Raw genomic sequence first — 19033 nt, forward strand, 5'->3', positions numbered from 1 at the left:
CAATAATAACTCTGTAAAGTGTGACATATCTAAAATGGTTCAATATCTAAAATAATTTTACATTGCATTTTCTAAATTACATTTATTTTTATTATTTAATCATTTTAACTATTATGCATGCACTTTCTGTTACTTAATAGTAAATATATAGAATATTTGTATTTAAAATGTATTTGTCCAGTGAATGGCTATTACTTTTTTTTTTATTTAATAAGCAACTAAAATTACCATGCATATACTCTTACTTATACATTACATTTTTACCTAATTTTATTATCTTGAAGACACCTATCAGTGTGTTGGGAATCATTTCCCATATGCTTGATTCTGCTAAAAGGAATGTTACTTGTTTTATGGCATCTGGGACTTGGTGTCAAGAACCGTCTGGCTGTTGTGTGCCACGAACCAAATGATAAACGTTTGAGATTTGGTGATCAGCTGACAGTTTTCTTATTTCCCCTTTGCTCAGAGGGATCCTGGAATCTAATTCCAACATGGCAGCCTCAGAAGCAAAACTAGACCCAAGTGTTTGGGGAAATGTCATTTTTAATTAAATCCCAGGTTCTTTAAGATAAGCTGTTAGACTTTAATTTCACCTGGGGCATCAAGCACCGAGCCAACATACATTATGTAAGTCTGTCACAGTCAATGATATCTAACCGCCTGCTACAGCGGTTTTGACTGACTTGTTAAATGTTAATAGCATAATGCATAATCACTTTAATTATACTAAGTGATTAACTCTACATTTTGGTTCCTAATATTGTTTAATGACAACAACAATGATAACTCAAACTAAATAATAATAAGTATTGACAAAAATTGGTTTTACAAGAAGGTGGATTACAAAACTGTCTCACGTGTTATATGCAGCCTATTTAATACATTGCTTTAGTTTATAATCCAGTTTGTCCTCTGTCATATTGCTCTCTCTCTCTCTCTCTCTCTCTGTACACAAACACACACAATTATATATATATGTGTGTGTGTGTTTGTATATATATATATATATATATATATATATATATATATATATATATATATATATATATATATATATATATATAATCAGTTAATTTCCCCTCAACAGCAAGTGGAATTAAATATATATATAAGTCTCAAGATTCAGAGGTGTATTTTCTGAGAGGAACTTATTATCTTACGTCCCTTCTAGAGTTTTAGACGAGATCTTAACAGTTTCACAAATACTCCGTTTCAGTATGAAATCAAACTAAATTGTATAACTGAATATGACAACATAATGAAACTTTTGTCACCTTTGTGTGCTTTTTATTTCTCAGAAGGATTTTAGGAGCAACTCTCTCTATATAGTAAAATGCTAACAAATGCTAAGATTTTCATCGAGTGTTGTGAAATTTGAAAGACCAAGCTCTGAGCAATAAAACTTTCTTCTAGGATTGGTTACATTTATTATTTTATATACTGCTTATAATAAAATATTATGTATTTAAAGTTGGCATGTATGTGTTTTCTTAATAAAGCCTATTACCTGTATTATTTTATATATTACAGACTTACAGTAAATGGGGTTTTAGTTTACAGTAGGTGTGTATCTCATATGTATTGTATATTTACAGTAGGTGTGTGTATACGTGTTTCCTCGTGTCTCAGACTCAGTTTCCGGCTCCATTTTGTCAGTGGTGTGCGTGTGTGTGTATTTGTGTGTCTGCTAAAGCCAGTGAAGAGGAATAACACACACACACACTAACTCTTCAGCGGGTTTATTTTTTATTTTTTTACACAGATCACCAGAAATGGACGGGTGAGCATTAAAAGCGCTCTTTATGTATATGTATATAAAACAATAATTTGAACGTGAATTAGAAGAGTTTATTCACACCTAATGGTATGCTAACGCTGCTAACACGCTAGCGCTGTAACACTTGAACAACTGTTGTTTCATACTCTTATTGCAATGGTTGTATTGTATGAAATGCCAAGATATAAATGGTCAAGAACTCAAATGAGTAAACACAGCAAAAATGAGTCCAAAAACCAGCAAGCATGCGTTAGCAGGTTAGCCTCACTAACTTAGCTGATTGTTTGCTCACGTTGTGCACGCAAAATTAAACAGTAACGTTAGTTTAATTAAGCGAGTCTTTTATCTAGTTTTAGTTAAATACATGTGCTAGAATTTGATTTAATTCTCAAGTCGACCACATCTAGGTTGTAATTATATCTTTTGTTAGCCTCACGATAGCATTTATACCATCAGAAAATTTATAAAACAAAACTCCTGTCATTGGTTATAAAATGTGTTGTATTTAAAGCTGAATGTTGATCGTCTAAATGTTGATAGTTAACCTCTATGTAGTTAACACAAGTTCTGGTCAACCAACTAACCCCCAGTCTGTACTCTAGGGCTGTGTGTCAAAACCTAGTGAACTGGTTGTTACCTAGATAGCATACTGGACATTATAGTCCCCAAACCTAGTAAACTGGCTAACCTTATTACCTTGCATTTTTGGACATTATTATGCCATAACTTAGTGATCTGCCTAACTGTTATTCATTTTTTAGTTTTGAGAATCTAAGGTTCATAACCTAGTGACCTGCATACATTATTGTAGCCTCAAAATTAATTATTCTAGATATCAAAATATCCTTTATGAACTTTATAGTCCTAAAGCCTAGTGAGCATCCTGCCTAGACAGCAATTATAGCTGCATTTCTGGCCTGCTGGAAAAGTGGGATAAAGGGATGAAATGCTGAAATGTTCATCATCTTAATTTGTTGTGTCATCGAATAATGGAGGGGATTTGAAAATATTCAGATTAAAGGATTTTCTCCCTTTTTTCTGCATGTGCGTTCCTGGTGTTTAGTATCCATCTGATCAAATCTCACTTTGTGTGTTTTCAACAGCATTGGTGATGTCGCAGTTGGTGTAAAGGTAAACACTGTTTTCAGTATCCTTTGTGCAGTATGTAGTCTGGATGATGGATGGATGGATAGGTGGTTACTAAAGTAATCTAATGGAGGATTTTGTAGTGCAAACCTGACAAAGGCAGCACAGAACATCATGCATAACTATGAATATAATCAGAATTTAGTTTTTTTTTTTTTTTTTTTTTTAAATAGATGGCTGTAAACAAGTGGAAACCACAACAGAAATTTGACCCCATAGATACCAGAGCAGTGTGGTTAGTAGTTTCCTCTAGCGCTGTTACATGGTAAACTAGGGTATTTTTTTTTATTTTTATATAATTACTCTAAGATAGGTCTCTCTCGATTACAAATTTGCCATGTGATTAATTGGTATACAAATAATTGCTCTTTAAAGTGTCAGGTTTGCTTTTAAGCTTCATGCAGATGCACCTGTAGAAGCAGTATATCCACTTGAAAACAGTGTTTAAGTATTACATTTTGCGAATATTCTAAATATAGTTTTTTTCCCCCTTGGGTACATGTTGTATGGAACCCAGCCACCATTAATATTTCATTATGGCAATATAATATTGATGATGGTGATTATTTTTTAATACTGGAATATTATGCAGTAGTATTTTCAACCTAAATTTGTCACATTAACATGCCATTTTAAGCCAGTCTGATTAAACCTATGAGTCATTAACCTTGCAAATGTTTCCAAAATATGACATTATGTATGATAAATGCAAGTGCATGTTTAGTTTTCACACTTCATGTGTATTTCTTGCCGTATTTGCTTAAAATGGCCTTGCTTAAAATTTCAATGGCAATGTCTGATAGGAATTAAAAAAAGAACCGTAATTGTGGTTATCTCAGACCTACACTATCTTGCATTTTCTTATTCTTGGTTCATCCAAACTTTGGCAAATTTGCATAGTTGCCATTTACAGCCAGAATAGGAACTACAAGCAATATTCACCATTGCTTTGCGAAAATTTTTTGGTGGTACATTAATACTGATCTTTATGAATTTGGTTCACTGAAAGTCAGAGGGATGATGCTAGCTGGAGTCAGAAATTGTTTATATTTTAGTCTTATGATTTATCCAGTTTTTCCATTAATTGTTGCTGTCCTGTCAGATTTATAAGATATTGGGTAGAATATGTCTTGGCCAATTTTACTGTCACCTCATTCAAAAATACAATATATCCTTTTTTTTAGAATTGCTGTCAGGAACATAATTTGTCTTCATAGGGTTTAGCATTTATTTTCCCCTCTTTTTTAAAACATATTTGCGTGTTGTGTGGCGTCAAAGCCACACGAAAAAAGACAAAGAAGCCTAGGGTGATGCAAACGTAATTTGTTTTTGAATGGACAAAGAATTGCCAAGCCATTTAAGTGCATCATTGGATATTATGTGGCTGATTCTTTGTCGTTGAAAGAAAAGTGTTGTGCGGAAATGTAGAATTGTCCCTTATATATTAGATACAGGCCTGTTACAGGTCTCCATCTCCGCTTTTCATAAAATTAGGCTGGTAGTAATTGAATGGGGGCAGTTTATGTCCAAGATAGTTAGAGAAGAACTTGTTCTTTTGCAGAGATGCCTTCTGAACACAGGCCTTTTAACTCGGTTTGTTTGCCAACAACAGAATTTTCCTCCCCGGAAAACAATGTTAGCTGGTCTTTCTGGGAAAGCAGGTGGAAAAAGAAGCATTTGATCTTATTGCTTTAAAGTCCTGCTTTTTTTCTTCTTCTTCCGTTCTAATCAGTTTTGATGCTGAGGCTTGTCTGTTAAGACCTTGCCATCTCTTAATGCATTCTTCTGCTTTCGGTCGTTTCGATGTGAAACTTCTCCATTCCCTTGATTGTTTGTAGTGTCGATGCCCAAAGGCAGCAGTGGCGGCGGGTTTATTGGTGCCGTAAAAGCAGCATCCATAAAGAACAATTCGGCGGAATTTTTGGAAGGCACAAACCTGAGATGATCCTATTAGGAAGTTTGGTTTGCGCCGGTTCGCCATTTGCCTGCCGTCCCATCCGTCACTTTTAGCTGCACTTCAAGCGGCGGCCTGATCGCGCCGTGGCCCTTCGGGAACGTGGGCAGCTCAGGATGAGATGACAGCGTCTGACATCTTAGACTCAACAAGATTAAAGCAACAATCTAGAAAAATAAGGCGGAAAGGCAGAAGCGTGTGGACGTGTGTTTTATGTGCTATGATTCCTTAAGCTGTCCACAGAGAACTGTATTTCATTGTTTGGTTGAGGGGACTGTGAAAGGAGAACATCTTTATTGGAGGGTGGGATTTTATTTTTCTCTTTGTGTGACTCTGCAGAGAGGATCAGATGAGCTGCTGTCCGGCAGCATATATAACAGCCCCAGTTCTGGGCTGAGCAGTGTCAGCGGTAAGTGTTCCTGACCTCCCCCCAATTCAAAAATCTTCAGTTTTCTCGACTGTGAAGAGCATTAAAATAATCAAATTATAACAGATGTTTCAGTGTGATATCTGATCTGAGAAGATCCTATCTGGGAATAACCTTACGCTCTCCTGTAGGTGGGCACCCACGCTTAAAAGCATGTGACCAGAATTGCGATTATGTGTGCTCTGCATCTTATTACAGCTTTTTCAACAATAGATTTCAATATCCCATTCAGTAGAGGAAAGACTCAGCCGATTAAGAGAAGCTATTGAGATATTAAGGGTCTTGATTGGAAAATGGAGTGTGAAATGTAATAGAAGAGAAACTTAAAGTACAGTTTAGACACACTTTCAGTCCTACCGGAGTAATAAAATCAGCATCTTTTGTCCTTACGATTTAATAATTTTCATCTAGAAATGTCTCTGTTTCCTGTATATAAAATGTCCCCTTTCTATCCACTTTTGGCAGATACGACATCCAATGGCAGTGACAGCAAAAAACTTCGAGTTGAAGACAGAGTCGGCGATGCCCCACCATCCCGTGTTCTTCATATTAGAAAGTTACCCAACGATGTCTCGGAAACAGAGATCATTGCCCTGGGGCTTCCGTTTGGAAAGGTCACCAATATCCTCACACTGAAAGGCAAAAACCAGGTGCGTGGGCAAGCTGAAATGTTTTCAGTTTCACTTTTGTCAGAGTTAGTGAGTGTCTGTTAAAAAAAATTGCTATTTCTAGATAAACTAACAGTTTTGAGTTCACGGAGTTCCTTACCCTAACACTGAACTCATTTTTGTTTAAGGCATTTCTGGAGCTCAGCACAGAGGAAGCTGCCATGACAATGGTCAATTATTACTCCGCTGTGACGCCACACGTCCGTAGTGTGCCGGTCTACATACAGTACTCCAATCACAAAGAACTCAAGACCGACAATTCAAACCAGGTAACAGATTACCTGACTTTTTCAGAAAATGTAAATACTTCAAGGGACAGCCAATCAGAACTTAAAATCCAACTATGCTGAGCAGATTTTGGACCAGTGAGATTTTGCTTTGGGCAGAAGAGTCAATACTATATTATTTTTTTTTATAGAGTGCATGGAAACCGTTGCATGCCCTTTTAAATTTACACTTCTGTTCAAAACTTTACAATCTGTAAATTTTGTAAATGTTTTTCAAAGAATGTTATGCTTACCAAGACTGCATTTTATTTAATAAGAAATGCAGTAACAACAGTAATTATATGAAATAAATATTATTACAAATGTTCTATTTTAATATATTTAAAAATGCAGTTTATTCCTGTGATTGCAAAACTGAGTTTGTCATTGCTTCAGTCTTCAGTAATGGTTAAGGCTGCACGATAAATCAAATGCGATATTTAATGTGCATCTTTTCAGTAAAGCCGGTTCTGTAATCAGCGGTAAATCTCCCATCATGTGCGTGCTTTCAGATGGAGAAGTATTTACAACACAGAGCTGTTGTTCACTGACAAGCTGCGCAAAAACACGATCATATTTTGTGCATGATTTGCGCACTTTTCCTGTTATATATGTTTAACATAGTGCTTGTAACTGATCTCCAGTCAGGTGGGACTCTCGCATCAGGGGCCAACTCTAGCAATGGTGGTGGTATGGCCTCCAGTCCAGTGCTGAGGATAATCATTGATAACATGTTTTACCCTGTCACTCTGGATGTGCTGCAGCAGGTAGGGGATGTCACAGTTTGGATCAATCTCTTAATGACAGTTTATATTGGTGACAAATGGGAGGTGCTGTTGAATCTGTGTGTTAATTCTGTTTTTTTTTTTTTTTGTAATGTCTTTTCCCCTCTGTTGATAGCTCCCCTCAATGCTCTGCTTTCTCTGTCAATAGATCTTCTCAAAGTTTGGCACCGTCATGAAAATCATCACATTCACCAAGAACAATCAGTTTCAGGCCCTGTTGCAGTACAACGATCCAGCCGGTGCACAGCAAGCTAAAGTGGTGGGTTTGCTCTCAGCGGGAGTTCATGTGAAAAGACCTCAGAAGACGACACATTCTTTCTGTCTCTCTCGTCTTGTTCTTTTTTCTATCTTTTTCTCTTTTGTTCTAGGCTCTAGATGGTCAGAACATATACAACGCCTGTTGTACACTTCGCATAGACTACTCAAAACTTGTCAACCTGAATGTAAAATACAATAATGATAAGAGCAGGGACTACACTAGGCCAGAGCTTCCTGCTGGAGATGGGCAGCCGCCTGCTCTGGACCCCTCTGTGGTTGCTGCCCTGGGTAAAGATTCTGGTTCCCTGCTCGGTAAGATCCCAGGTACTTGCCTCTTTTTTTATTATCTATTTTGGTGTGTCATCATTAAATGTTTGTTGTTTTCAGTCACATTCCCTAATGTAACCTCATTGAAAACCTGTATGACTCTGTGGATCACCAAACAAATGAAAGGAAACTAAATTACATTTGGGCTAACACTCTTAGCAGTAACCTCTAGTCCAGAGCCATGTTAAAAACAAGATGTCTTGAAAATTATTTTATTAGAGCATCTTTTCTAGCTTCACAAAATGTCTTAAAAATGTGATGCTCATGGCATGAGTCAGCAAAATGTGATGCAACAACCAAAGACATTCATCTTTTTATCTGTTGAGAACTCAAGAGCCACTTTTACACTGTGATTCCAGAAAATACACGTATAATGTGTCTCGGCAATTGTTCCCGGGGCGCTTGATTTTGCACTTTCACACTGCCAGTGATTACCGTACGTGGAATGTGCATGCGTTTACACACAACCCGTAAAGGTTATGTGACATCAGGATGTGACGTGTAATGTACGAGTCGAAACCGCTAGGCACGTTAACTTTCACTTAAGCTGGCGAATAATCTCAGTTTAAGTGCGGAAAGTGAGGAACTAACTGATCTCTGCTTCATTACAGTTTGCACATATTTTTTCATCACGAATGTTGATCTGCCTTCAAAACAGCTGGTAAAAGAGTCGCGCGATAACATGCGTAACACAGTCCTCGTTCCGGGACTGACCCCGGCAATGTTAACTAGGTTCCCGACCCAGGATCAATTCCAGAATAAATTCCGGGACGTGTTTGCGTTCATACATAAGGCGACCCGGCAATGTTCCGGCAATATTCAGGGTCCCATATGCAGTGGGAAAGGGGCTCAAGAGACAAAATGGGCATTGGTTGTCAGTTCGTTTGTCAGCCAAAACCATCATTTTTTCATAACGTGATTGATTCTGAGCACCCTTGAATGGGGACAGTCTTTTAATCAGCGTCATTGATTTAACTTCGTCTATCTGAATGGTGTGAAAATGAAAATAGAAAGCTGTGTTTATAAAAGACTGAATATAATTGGAATGTGCTCTTAAGTACTGTAAAATGTCACGAAGGCCCGTGTCTCTAAATGCCTTGACTGACCTTTTCTCAGAGATCTACTCACAAGGCCTCTTAATTTAAAATGCAATTTGACATTTCCCCTGCCACGTAATCAGGCAGATATTTTATTGATATTAGGCTTAAAATGATTAGGTTTTAAAACCCCACATGGTCTTAACCTGGTCCCTCTCACATCAGGATGAAGGACTAATATGTTTTACCTGTCTGTATTTCAGCTTTTATTGGCCGTCACATCTAAAACAGACTTGAGATGATGACTAGGCCACTTTATTTAACTCTACAGATAAAAATGGCTGAATGGCTACCTATTAAATATACAGCATCACCCTACAAATTTAGCAGTTCTGTTTATGTATGCTCATGTATGTAATATAATTTTTAATGTGACTTCTGGACTAGAATGGCTGTTTAGACCTCCCTGTGTGATTCCAGGTGCTCTGAGCCCGTTGAGCGCGGCTGCTGCCGCCGCTGCTGCGGCTGGAAGAGTTGCTCTGTCTGGGCACTCGGGAACCAGTGGAGTGCTGCTCGTTAGCAATCTAAATGAAGAGGTCAGTGTACTATTGCATCTCACCTTCTCTTTCACATTTACATATTTCCGTTTGTCATGTCATGCCATGTTATATTTTTAGATAAATACCACTTCCTTTATAAGATTTAGTGCTATTTGTACGTGCAGAGTGCTGTAGCTCCATTTTGCATTGTCACTCACACCCTTGTTGCTCAAAAAAACTTTAAATGAAATACTCTGATCATATTTCCATCTCAAAATACAAAACTTATGCTTTCAATTAAATGATGAAAATTTGTACAACTAATTCAAATAGACTTAAAAAAAATTTTTTTTTTTTAATTTTTAAAGCGCCCATTACAAAAAAAAAAAGTGTTTTATTTTTTACATTTATTTTATTACTCGTGTATTTTATTGTATGTAGTTTAAATATAATTGTAAGTTTCCATCATGGTATTTGTTGGAAATCTTTTTAATGCAATTAGTACAAATTGTAAAGACAATTGATGGGTCCAAAGCCAACTATTAGATATGCTTAATTTACTTTTATTTCAAATCTAATTTCACATTTTTATTTTGAGGTGAAATATGACCCAGACAGTATAAACTGTCTTACTCTTACTCTTTGAAAGCTAATGATCCATGGACGTGGCACTACCCTTTTGCTCATCTAATAAAATCAACTAATTTCCGGTGTGATTTAACCCTCACGTATTGATGTGGGGTCAGTTATGACTTTGTCTGTCCACACCATAACTTTAAAAGGTGGTTTCATGTCTGCACAAGCATGGCAATCACAAAGAACCGGCGAAAACTCTGTGAATCAAATGCTTGAAACTGATGCTTTCAGCTTTTCCTGGTCTTCAATCTCCTGCATGCCTCTTAAAAACATCATAATTCTGCTGTTGCTCAGATCATTATTATCATTATCCAATGCTCCTCTTTATTTTGTATTATTAATGTATCCTTACCCTGGTACTGGGTAACTACATTTGGCACAATTGTTTGCTTACACAATGTAGAAATGCATAAAGCAGCCATTCTCTGACCAAACTCCTGCATTTCCAGTGTACTGACCTGTATTATTATATTTTTTGTCCCCCCCTCATTTATACACTGCATTTGCTTTTCTCTTTTCTTCATTTTGATTTTGTCTCTCTTTCATCCTGTCTTTCTCTGTCTCTTTTTATTTTTCCCCTCATATCCTGTTTTTTTTATCCCTTCTTTTTGCCACGCCTTGACCACACCTCGTTGTTCATTTTTATTTTTATTTTTTTGCTTGAACAAAACTTCGGACACCCCAATTAACCGCCCTGAACCATGATCCATGACCACTTCACCATTCTGCGGGAAACCACCCTCGTTATGGATGATCTGTCCATCTTCGCTCTTCCTCGACTCTTCTCTCTGTCCGCTTGCTCCTCTCTCCTTCTAAAGATGGTTACGCCCCACAGTCTGTTTACCCTCTTCGGTATGTTCTTGTTAGCTCTTCTTTTATTTTGTTTGGTTTCTGTTATTCTTATTATTCATGTGCTTTATTTCTGTTGTTTAAAGTCAGCGTTAAATGGAAACCTACATAATTGAATTCATTATTAAATGTTCCTGTAAATTTTGGCCAATAATTTACTTTTATGCCCAGTACGGAGTATTGAAGGATTTTGCAAGTCTGAGAACCCATATCCAAATAAAAAAAATATTTTAGCTTTTAGACCTTATTTTGAAGTCAACAAAGAATTGAACTGGTTTTATTGGCAATAATCATTTCAATTAATCCAACTTATTTTTTTTTTAGTTTTTCCTGTATTTTGATCTGTAATTTGATATTAACAAGCCATTTAAGTGGAAAAAGATAACTATTTGTTTAAATATTCATTTAAAACCAGTTATTGGTTTGATCGAATGACTTCTTTTTGGTGACCAAAAATGTACTAGTTGTTTAGTAATTGTTGAGGCTACTTTTCTAAAATGTTACAATTTATTAATGCAGACACTTAGTGCTAGTTAATGTAAAAAAAAAAAAAAAAACATATTGGCACTTAAATTTCTCATAGCGGAGCTTTACATTAGTTTTCACCTTAAAGTGGTGCTGTTGTAGCCCTTATCAACTGCAACTCACACTCCACTCAGGCTCTGTTCTATCTTAGAAAATCCACTTTTTATTAATCAATTCCAAATGGATAAAATCGGAATCCAGCCCTATATATTTTTCCTGTTGAATGTTCTTGGAAGTAAATAAAATTACGGAAATAAAACGAATTGCGAATGCCATTTCATGTTGACTTTAAACCATTACCATTAATTGGCTTTTAGAGTAAAAGTCTTTTGCTTTTTATTTTTATTTTCAGGCTTTTGAACTATTCAATTTGTTTCAGTGCATGTGATCTTTGGTTCAGTTTGCACAGTATTTATGTTCCTCCTTTAGTTCTTAATTCATTTTGAATTTGAGGGTGTATATATCCGAGTCTTCTTGTCAGGGTTGTGATTGGTTTTCTCCATTTCGATGAACGTTCTGTGAGTCTATCAGTCTATCTTTCCACTCTTGGAGTCTCACTCCTTACTCTTTCCTCCCTCTCTGGTTTCCTCTCCGGCTGCTGGCTGCTCTGTTCGCAGGGGTTTATGGGGACGTGCAGCGTGTGAAGATTCTTTTTAATAAGAAAGACAGCGCACTGATACAGATGGCCGATATGAACCAGGCTCAGCTTGGTAAGACTGCATACTGAAACATCCCTAACAGCACAGCCGTTATTGTCATGTTTGCACACCAGTTGCAAAATACACTTTGGGGTTAGATGATTTAAAAAAAAAAAAATAATAATAATACTTTTATTAAACAAGAATGCATGAAATATATAAAAAACAACAGTACGGGAGTTTATAATGTTACAAAAGATTTCTATTCCAAATATTTTTTACATCAAAGTATCATGATCTCCTTGGAAATAAACTTTTTTGAAGATTAATAATAATAATAAATCTTCCTTGTGCACCACATCAGCATATTAGAATTATTTGTGAATGAGTAATGGCTGCTGAAAATTCAGCTTTGCCATCGCAAGAATAAATGACATTTTAAAATGCGTTTATATAATATTTCACAGTATTACAGTTTTTACTTTAAGTAGCCTTCATAAGCATAAGAGACCTCTCGTTTCTCACCACTTAATTTCTCTTTGTTTGTTTTGGATGTGCCTCAGCGATGAGCCATCTAAACGGACAGAAGATGTTTTCAAAGATCATACGTGTTACGATGTCGAAGCACCACACCGTCCAGTTACCGAGAGACGGTTTAGACGACCAGGGTCTCACGAAAGACTTCACAAACTCACCACTACATCGTTTCAAAAAACCAGGGTCCAAGAACTTCCAGAACATTTTCCCTCCTTCTGCCACACTCCATCTGTCAAACATCCCGTGAGTAAAAAAAGAACCCTATTTGGCACTTGTCAATCTTTGTGTCAGTCATCGGGGAGCTAAGTCGTTTTTCTGTCATGTTTTGAAGGCAAGACATAACTGAAGAAGACCTCAAAATCCTGTTCTCCAATTCCGGTGGCACTGTGAAAGCCTTCAAGTTTTTTCAGTAAGTCTCTCCCCCGTTCAGATTTTCATCAAATTATGCTTTTCTTTCATTCATGTGACCGTTTTGCCGGGCTTTTTTCTCTGCAGAGATCATAAAATGGCCCTAATTCAGATGACAACCATCGAGGAAGCCATCCAATGCCTCATCGACCTCCACAATTACAACATGGGTAATAACCACCACCTGAAGGTCTCCTTTCTCCAAATCAACCATCTGAAGCAATTTGAGAGGTCTTGATCCCAAGAGCTTTTCTTGCGTTACCTGTTGACTGTTTAAATACACTGGGGACCACATTTTTGAGAATTTATTTTCCCAAGTTTCATTCCACAAGAAGTTGTTGAAAGATGGAAATATTGTGACTGTTTTCAAGGACATTTTTTACCCCGTTTCCTCTTGTCAGCACTCTGACACATAACCTCTTCAATGGCGGAAAGGTGCTGTGGTGTAAAGTCTGGACCTCTTATAATAAACAGAAAAGAATGTGCCTTACAAAACTTGCAGAAATCTTTTCATACTACATATTCTCAAACCCAGGCAGTCATCTGAGGGTGAGATTAAATTTTGTTAAAACAAACAAACAAAAAATTCAATTTTGTGTCTAAGCCATTCAGACGTTTTCCTTTTTATTTTAATTTTTTTGCAGTTTGTTCAGTTCTTAATGTCTGTGACATTTTGATTTAAGAATTGTAAATACAACTGTGATTCTTTAGTGATTAACACTTAGAAGTAAGGCCCATTCTTAACCCACCAATCCCACAAAAAACCTTATGTTTGAAAGGTAACGAGAATGAAACCTTTTTATTTGCACATTTTACACCATTTTTACCTAGCTTTTCTTTCATCTATGTGCATTGTCTTTATCCTAAGTGGGAAGTTACAACATACTTTTCTCTGCATGTACCAACTGGTGCATCTTTATTCCTAGTTGTTGCATGGATTGGAAATCACTTCTTTGTGATAATATTTTTATTTTTTTTTGAAAGATGACTACAGTAGAAGGGACCAAAGTTTATGTGCCTAAAGTCTTAATTTACTCAAGGATTGAGCATTTTAGTTCACATTTTAGACGAAAAGAGACTTGTGGACCGGCTTATGGGAAGAGCTGAAAAAATAAATAATATTGATTGGCAATCTACACTGGGATTTATTAGAGGGACACAAGGATTGTGTACATTTAGTTTTATTTTATTTTTTAAAAAAAACCTTTTTTTTATTTTTATAACCATGCAGGAATGTATGATTCGGCATAGATCTAGATGTGACAAAATTAAAATAATTTTTCTAACAAAATCGGGAAGATTTGACTCTGTTGTGTGTTTTGATTTCTTTTACTCTTTCCTGTTTTCTGCTTTTATCTGTAGCATGCTCAATAAACACACGTGTAGTTCTGTATTTGCTTTCTCTCTCTCTTTTAACGGTTCTGACATTTTGTTTTCTTTCAGAGTGGGAAAAAACGTAAAGTTTGAAGTGTCAATAATTTCGGCAAAACAGATTTGTCCAAAAAATGTATTTAGATTTGTTTGGCATGAAAAGTGTAAAAAAAAGAAAAAAGAAAAAAAGAATCCCACTCTGTAAATCTTTTCGCTTCTGACCCATCCATCCTTCCTGGATGTGAAATTGCTTTTCCTTTTACTTGATCCTTTTAGTTGATACTTAATTCTGTGTCACATGTTCATGTGCTTCAGCCCTTCCACTCCTAAAAACATTGATCCTTGCAGTGAATTTCTCAATTTCTCAAGTGAATTTTCTTTTAAATTAGTCTGAATTTGCTTAATTTTTCATTGCACATTTTGTTTTCGAATATGCTCTGAGACTATTTTTTTTACTGTTATAATCAAGTACTACTTTTGTGATATTAAGTGTTTGACCAACCATTGAAAAGATCTTTTCTTTCTCTTCAAAGGAAGATGTTTCTGTTGTCGTTAAAACCATTAAAAAGTGCATGAAATCTGAGCCACATACAAATGTGGTTTGACATTTTATTGTAGGTGGTGTTTTGGAAATTTCATATCAGATGTAAAGTTGTTTTGGGTTGTTGATAATGTTTAGTAGTGTTCAAACTCAAACATTTTCACTCGTTAGTGCATATATGGTGATGGTGGTTGTTATGTAGTGAATGGTGAACTAATGAACAATTTAAAGATTGCAGACACAGCATGTACATAAATATAGGAGTAAAAACACAGTAACGCTCCATTGCTTATGCTGTATTGTGCATCGTTATGAAATCTCTTGCTGAGATGTCATAATGGACGTAAGCAGAGGAAATTTTTCAGTTTTTGTCTCTCGTTCCACAACAAACCTTTTTCAACATTAGCAGTTGCATAACAGTGTTTCTCGGCATCATGCTGATGCAAAAGACCAGATTTGAAAACAAAACGTGCAATAAAACCTAAATGTGAATGCATATTTTCAATGACTATTAAGTCACTCTAAAGTCTATAGACTGTGAGGCTTAAATCGCTAGTCACATGGGTCTGAAAGTTTTTTTTCTTTGCCTAAAACAAAGGTTGTTTAAATCCCCCTTCAGCATTCCTTCATTTCACCCCATTCTCGCTTTGTCCTGTTATTGAGTCTCTGTGTTGGATGGTCGCACTGTGATGGACGTCCTGTCTTGCCTTGTCTGATGAAGACGATCCTCTAGCCTGTTTCAAAGTTGGGTTCCGGATGCTGCAATTCATCACAGGCCAGACGGCAGAGTTGCTCCACGCTGCTTTTATTTTGCACTCTTAAATCGGAACACTCGTGTTCTCGATCTACCTTTATAAACAAAAATGACACAATAAATCAGAGCAGGGACCCAGACCAAATCAATACCTCGTCTGGAGCGTGAATCATGTGCTCCAGACATCTGTATCCACCCGCCATTACGCTGGCACAGGGAGGGAGCTGGTCTTCTCCCCTGGCCTTTTGTTTTCCATAAACCCTTCTTGCTTGGAATAAGACCATTGGCGAGGAGATTTACACCTGATGTCTTAATGAAGAACAAAGCAACGTGTCAGTTAGCATTTTTGCTTGTTTACCATTCTACGATCTACATTCTACCATTCTAAGATTTTCTAGACTCTTGGTGAAAATAATATTTGTAGGAAACAAATTTAACACTCAAAGGTATTTCATAAAAGATGGCTGTTTAGTATTTCTGTATAGAAAAAATGCATCAAATACACTGTGTTGAGATGATATATCCCACAATTCTGTGCACTCAACTTCCACTTACTGTCAGAACGAACTGTAGATAATATCCTATGCAATTTTTTGATTTGACCAGAATAGCAGTAGCTTTAGTTGAGGGGATAGTTTACTAAAAAATGAAAATTCTGTCATTAATTACTCACCCTCATGTCATTCCAATCCTTAAGACCTTCGTTCATCTTTGGAACAAATTAAGATATTTTTGATGATATCTAAGAGCTTCTGACCCTGGATAGCCAGCAATGCAACTGAAATGTTCAAGGCCAAAAAAGGTAGTAAGGATATGTTCATGTCCTTATATTGCAAAGTTCGTGTGAAATCAGTTGTTCAGTGCTGCAAGAATACTTTTTTTGGGCAAAGAAAACTAAAATAATGTCTTTATTCCACAATTTCTTATCTTCCGTGTCAGTCTTCAACACTTTGGAAAGACGTGACGGGGCGTAATTAATGACAGAATTTCCATTTTTGGGTGAGCTATCCCTTAAAGCAATATTACAAAACTTATTGTTTTTGTTTTGATGAAAATATATTTTAAATTTACAACTCAAGCTCCTGAAATACAATTATAAGTACAAGTTGTTAGAATGAGTAATGTTGTAAATACAACATTGCAAATTCTTTATACTTTTGTTTTTCATTGTTCATGTTTTTGCGTTTTGTTACAAAAAGTTCGTTTTTTCACAAAACATTGTTAGAGATACTGTATCCCACAATGCCATTCCTTGACTCATTGGACTAGACTGCCAAGTTTAGACAATTTTTACACGCATATGTAAAAAAAGAAAAAAAAAAATACATTATTGCTGCATATAAACTATTAAAAAAATAATACTATCTATATTTAAGAAATATTAAGAGAGTTAATATTTAAATTGTAAAATCTGAGTGCAAATGTTACTATAAGTGATGTGAATGCAACGTTTTTGTATAGGTCATTCATTTCAAATGTATTTTGGTGAATTTGGGTGTTAAGTCACTAACAAAATGTTGAATTTTATCGTTATGTTCAGAAAGCACATCAATTAACTGACTTGATTGTTTGAGAGTCATGTTCTTTGTAGACTTTTCTTCGAGAACATTGCAAATGGTGCTCTTTTTAGTCTTGTCATATTTTCATCTTTCATTTTACATCATTTAATTACAGTAAAGATGAACATTTTTGTCTAGTCTTTGTCATCGACCGTCAAAAAACTCTTCATTATCAAATATCTTCCTTTAAGAATGTTCCTTTTTTCTTACATTTAAAAAGTTGACACCATTCCAACCTTCTCCCCCGATCGCTCTTTTGATTTAGCTGATTGACAGTCATTTTTAATGTGGTGTAAATGTATTGTGGTTCTCGTCATAGCTGCAGCAGAACTCAATTTGCCTTCATTTTAATGGAGACACAGTCGAACTCCTGCTGTTGTGATATTGTATTCCATTTACTAAGTTCACTGCTTGATCATCTGTGCGAGTCTAACTGCTAATCTATAATCGCTGCAGTCAGGCAAGTCTGCTCATTTAAAGGGCCAGACCATCTCAATACATCACCTGCTCTCATAATCTAAGTGTGCTTCAACCCTGTTGCCCCTGGTGGTGTGACATCTAATTCAGCTTGGGTCCTCTGATAATGACAGTATCGATTTAGATTTTCTGTGGCGGTTTTTCTCTCTTCAGCAGGCATGCTTGTCTTTTTATGCTATGGTTACTTCAAGATGAGCGCTCAGTCGGCCCAGTGGGACTGTGGGATTGTCATGTGCCATCTCCAATCACGTGGGTTTGAAAGTAGCTGTCTGTATCCAGAAAATTACATCTGTTTAGCTTCTGTTTGTTCAGTGTTTTTCTGGAGACAAGTGGTGCAGGGGGATTTTTGTACACGTGCAAGATTTGCTTTCCAGAAACACTGGAAAATATAAATATATTCTCTTTTCACTTTTCAGGTTATTTGTTTCACTGGGCATTTTTCACAAGAAGAATTAATTAGTGTTTTAATTGTTTGTAACACAATTTTCCATTCTAACATGAGTTTCAACATTGTTTCCAAAAAACATCATGTCAATTTTCACATTCAATGCAACAACTATGTAGTATTCTCTTGAACTGTTGAACAAAATATTGCATATGTGACCCTGGACCACAAAACCAGTCATAAGTAGCACAGGTATATTTGTAGCAATAGCCAACAATACACTGTATGGGTCAAAATTATAGTTTTTCCTATATGCCAAAAATCTTTAGGATGTTAAGTAAAGATCATGTTCCATGAAGATATTTTGTAAATTTCCTACAGCAAATATATCAAAACTTTTTTGCACCCTCAGATTCCAGATTTTTAAAAATAGTTGTATTTCAAAAATATTAATTGCACTTAAAATGTTCAGTGCACCAACCTTCTTAATTAAATCGACAAACAAACATTATGTAAATTGGATCATTCAACGAAAACAAAAATGTAATTGACATATAGTGGCATATGCACACACACATATATATATATATATATATATATATATATATATATATATATATATATATATATATAGAATATATCAAGAATATATCAAAATATAAATTGTTCCATTCAATATACCAACATTCTTATTTAAATAGTTTAATTCAGTTCAACAAAAAAATAAATTGACAATGTAACAACATTAATATATAAAATGTTGCAATTTAATACCAAACATTCTTACATAAATTGCAGAATTAAAAGCAACAAAATTGATAATTTTCTGTGCAACACAAAATATATAAATTGTTGCATTCAGTGCACCAACAAATATTATTAACTGGTGCTTTTAATACAACAAAAACGAAATTGTCATATTCAACAGCACACCAACAAACATCCATTGTTTAAAATATTTTATGTTGTATTCGATGCAAAAAAAAAAAAAAAAACGTTATATAAATAGCATTCAGTGCACAAGCATTTTATTTAAACTCAACCATTTAATGCAACAGAAATTAAATTGTTGTTTTCTGTGCTTACATTTTACATTCACTTTACATTTTTTGCACCAACAAACATCCATTATTCAAATTGTTGTATTCAATGCCACAAAACTATTA

The 19033-nt window shown here is 35.6% G+C and overlaps 1 protein-coding gene across 2 annotated transcripts; it reads left to right on the forward strand.

The window, feature by feature from the left end:
- Nucleotides 1-1633: 1633 nt before the first annotated feature.
- On the forward strand, nt 1634-14740 carry LOC113042520 (polypyrimidine tract-binding protein 2-like). 2 transcript variants are annotated; one of them, XM_026201436.1, is made up of 14 exons: nt 1634-1783; nt 2884-2911; nt 5220-5289; nt 5773-5957; nt 6104-6244; nt 6886-7008; nt 7175-7285; nt 7395-7608; nt 9129-9244; nt 10642-10675; nt 11815-11907; nt 12399-12615; nt 12704-12781; nt 12868-14740. In XM_026201436.1, the coding sequence occupies exons 1-14, from the start codon at nt 1776-1778 to the stop codon at nt 13016-13018; spliced, it is 1569 nt and encodes a 522-aa protein (XP_026057221.1). In that variant the 5' UTR covers nt 1634-1775; the 3' UTR covers nt 13019-14740. The 2 variants fall into 2 exon arrangements, with proteins under 2 accessions (XP_026057221.1, XP_026057222.1); XM_026201437.1 differs by having other exon boundaries at nt 7395-7596.
- The last annotated feature ends 4293 nt before the right edge of the window (nt 14741-19033 follow it).

The sequence above is a fragment of the Carassius auratus genome, chromosome 24 (assembly GCF_003368295.1).
Source record: "Carassius auratus strain Wakin chromosome 24, ASM336829v1, whole genome shotgun sequence".
NCBI lineage: Eukaryota > Metazoa > Chordata > Actinopteri > Cypriniformes > Cyprinidae > Carassius > Carassius auratus.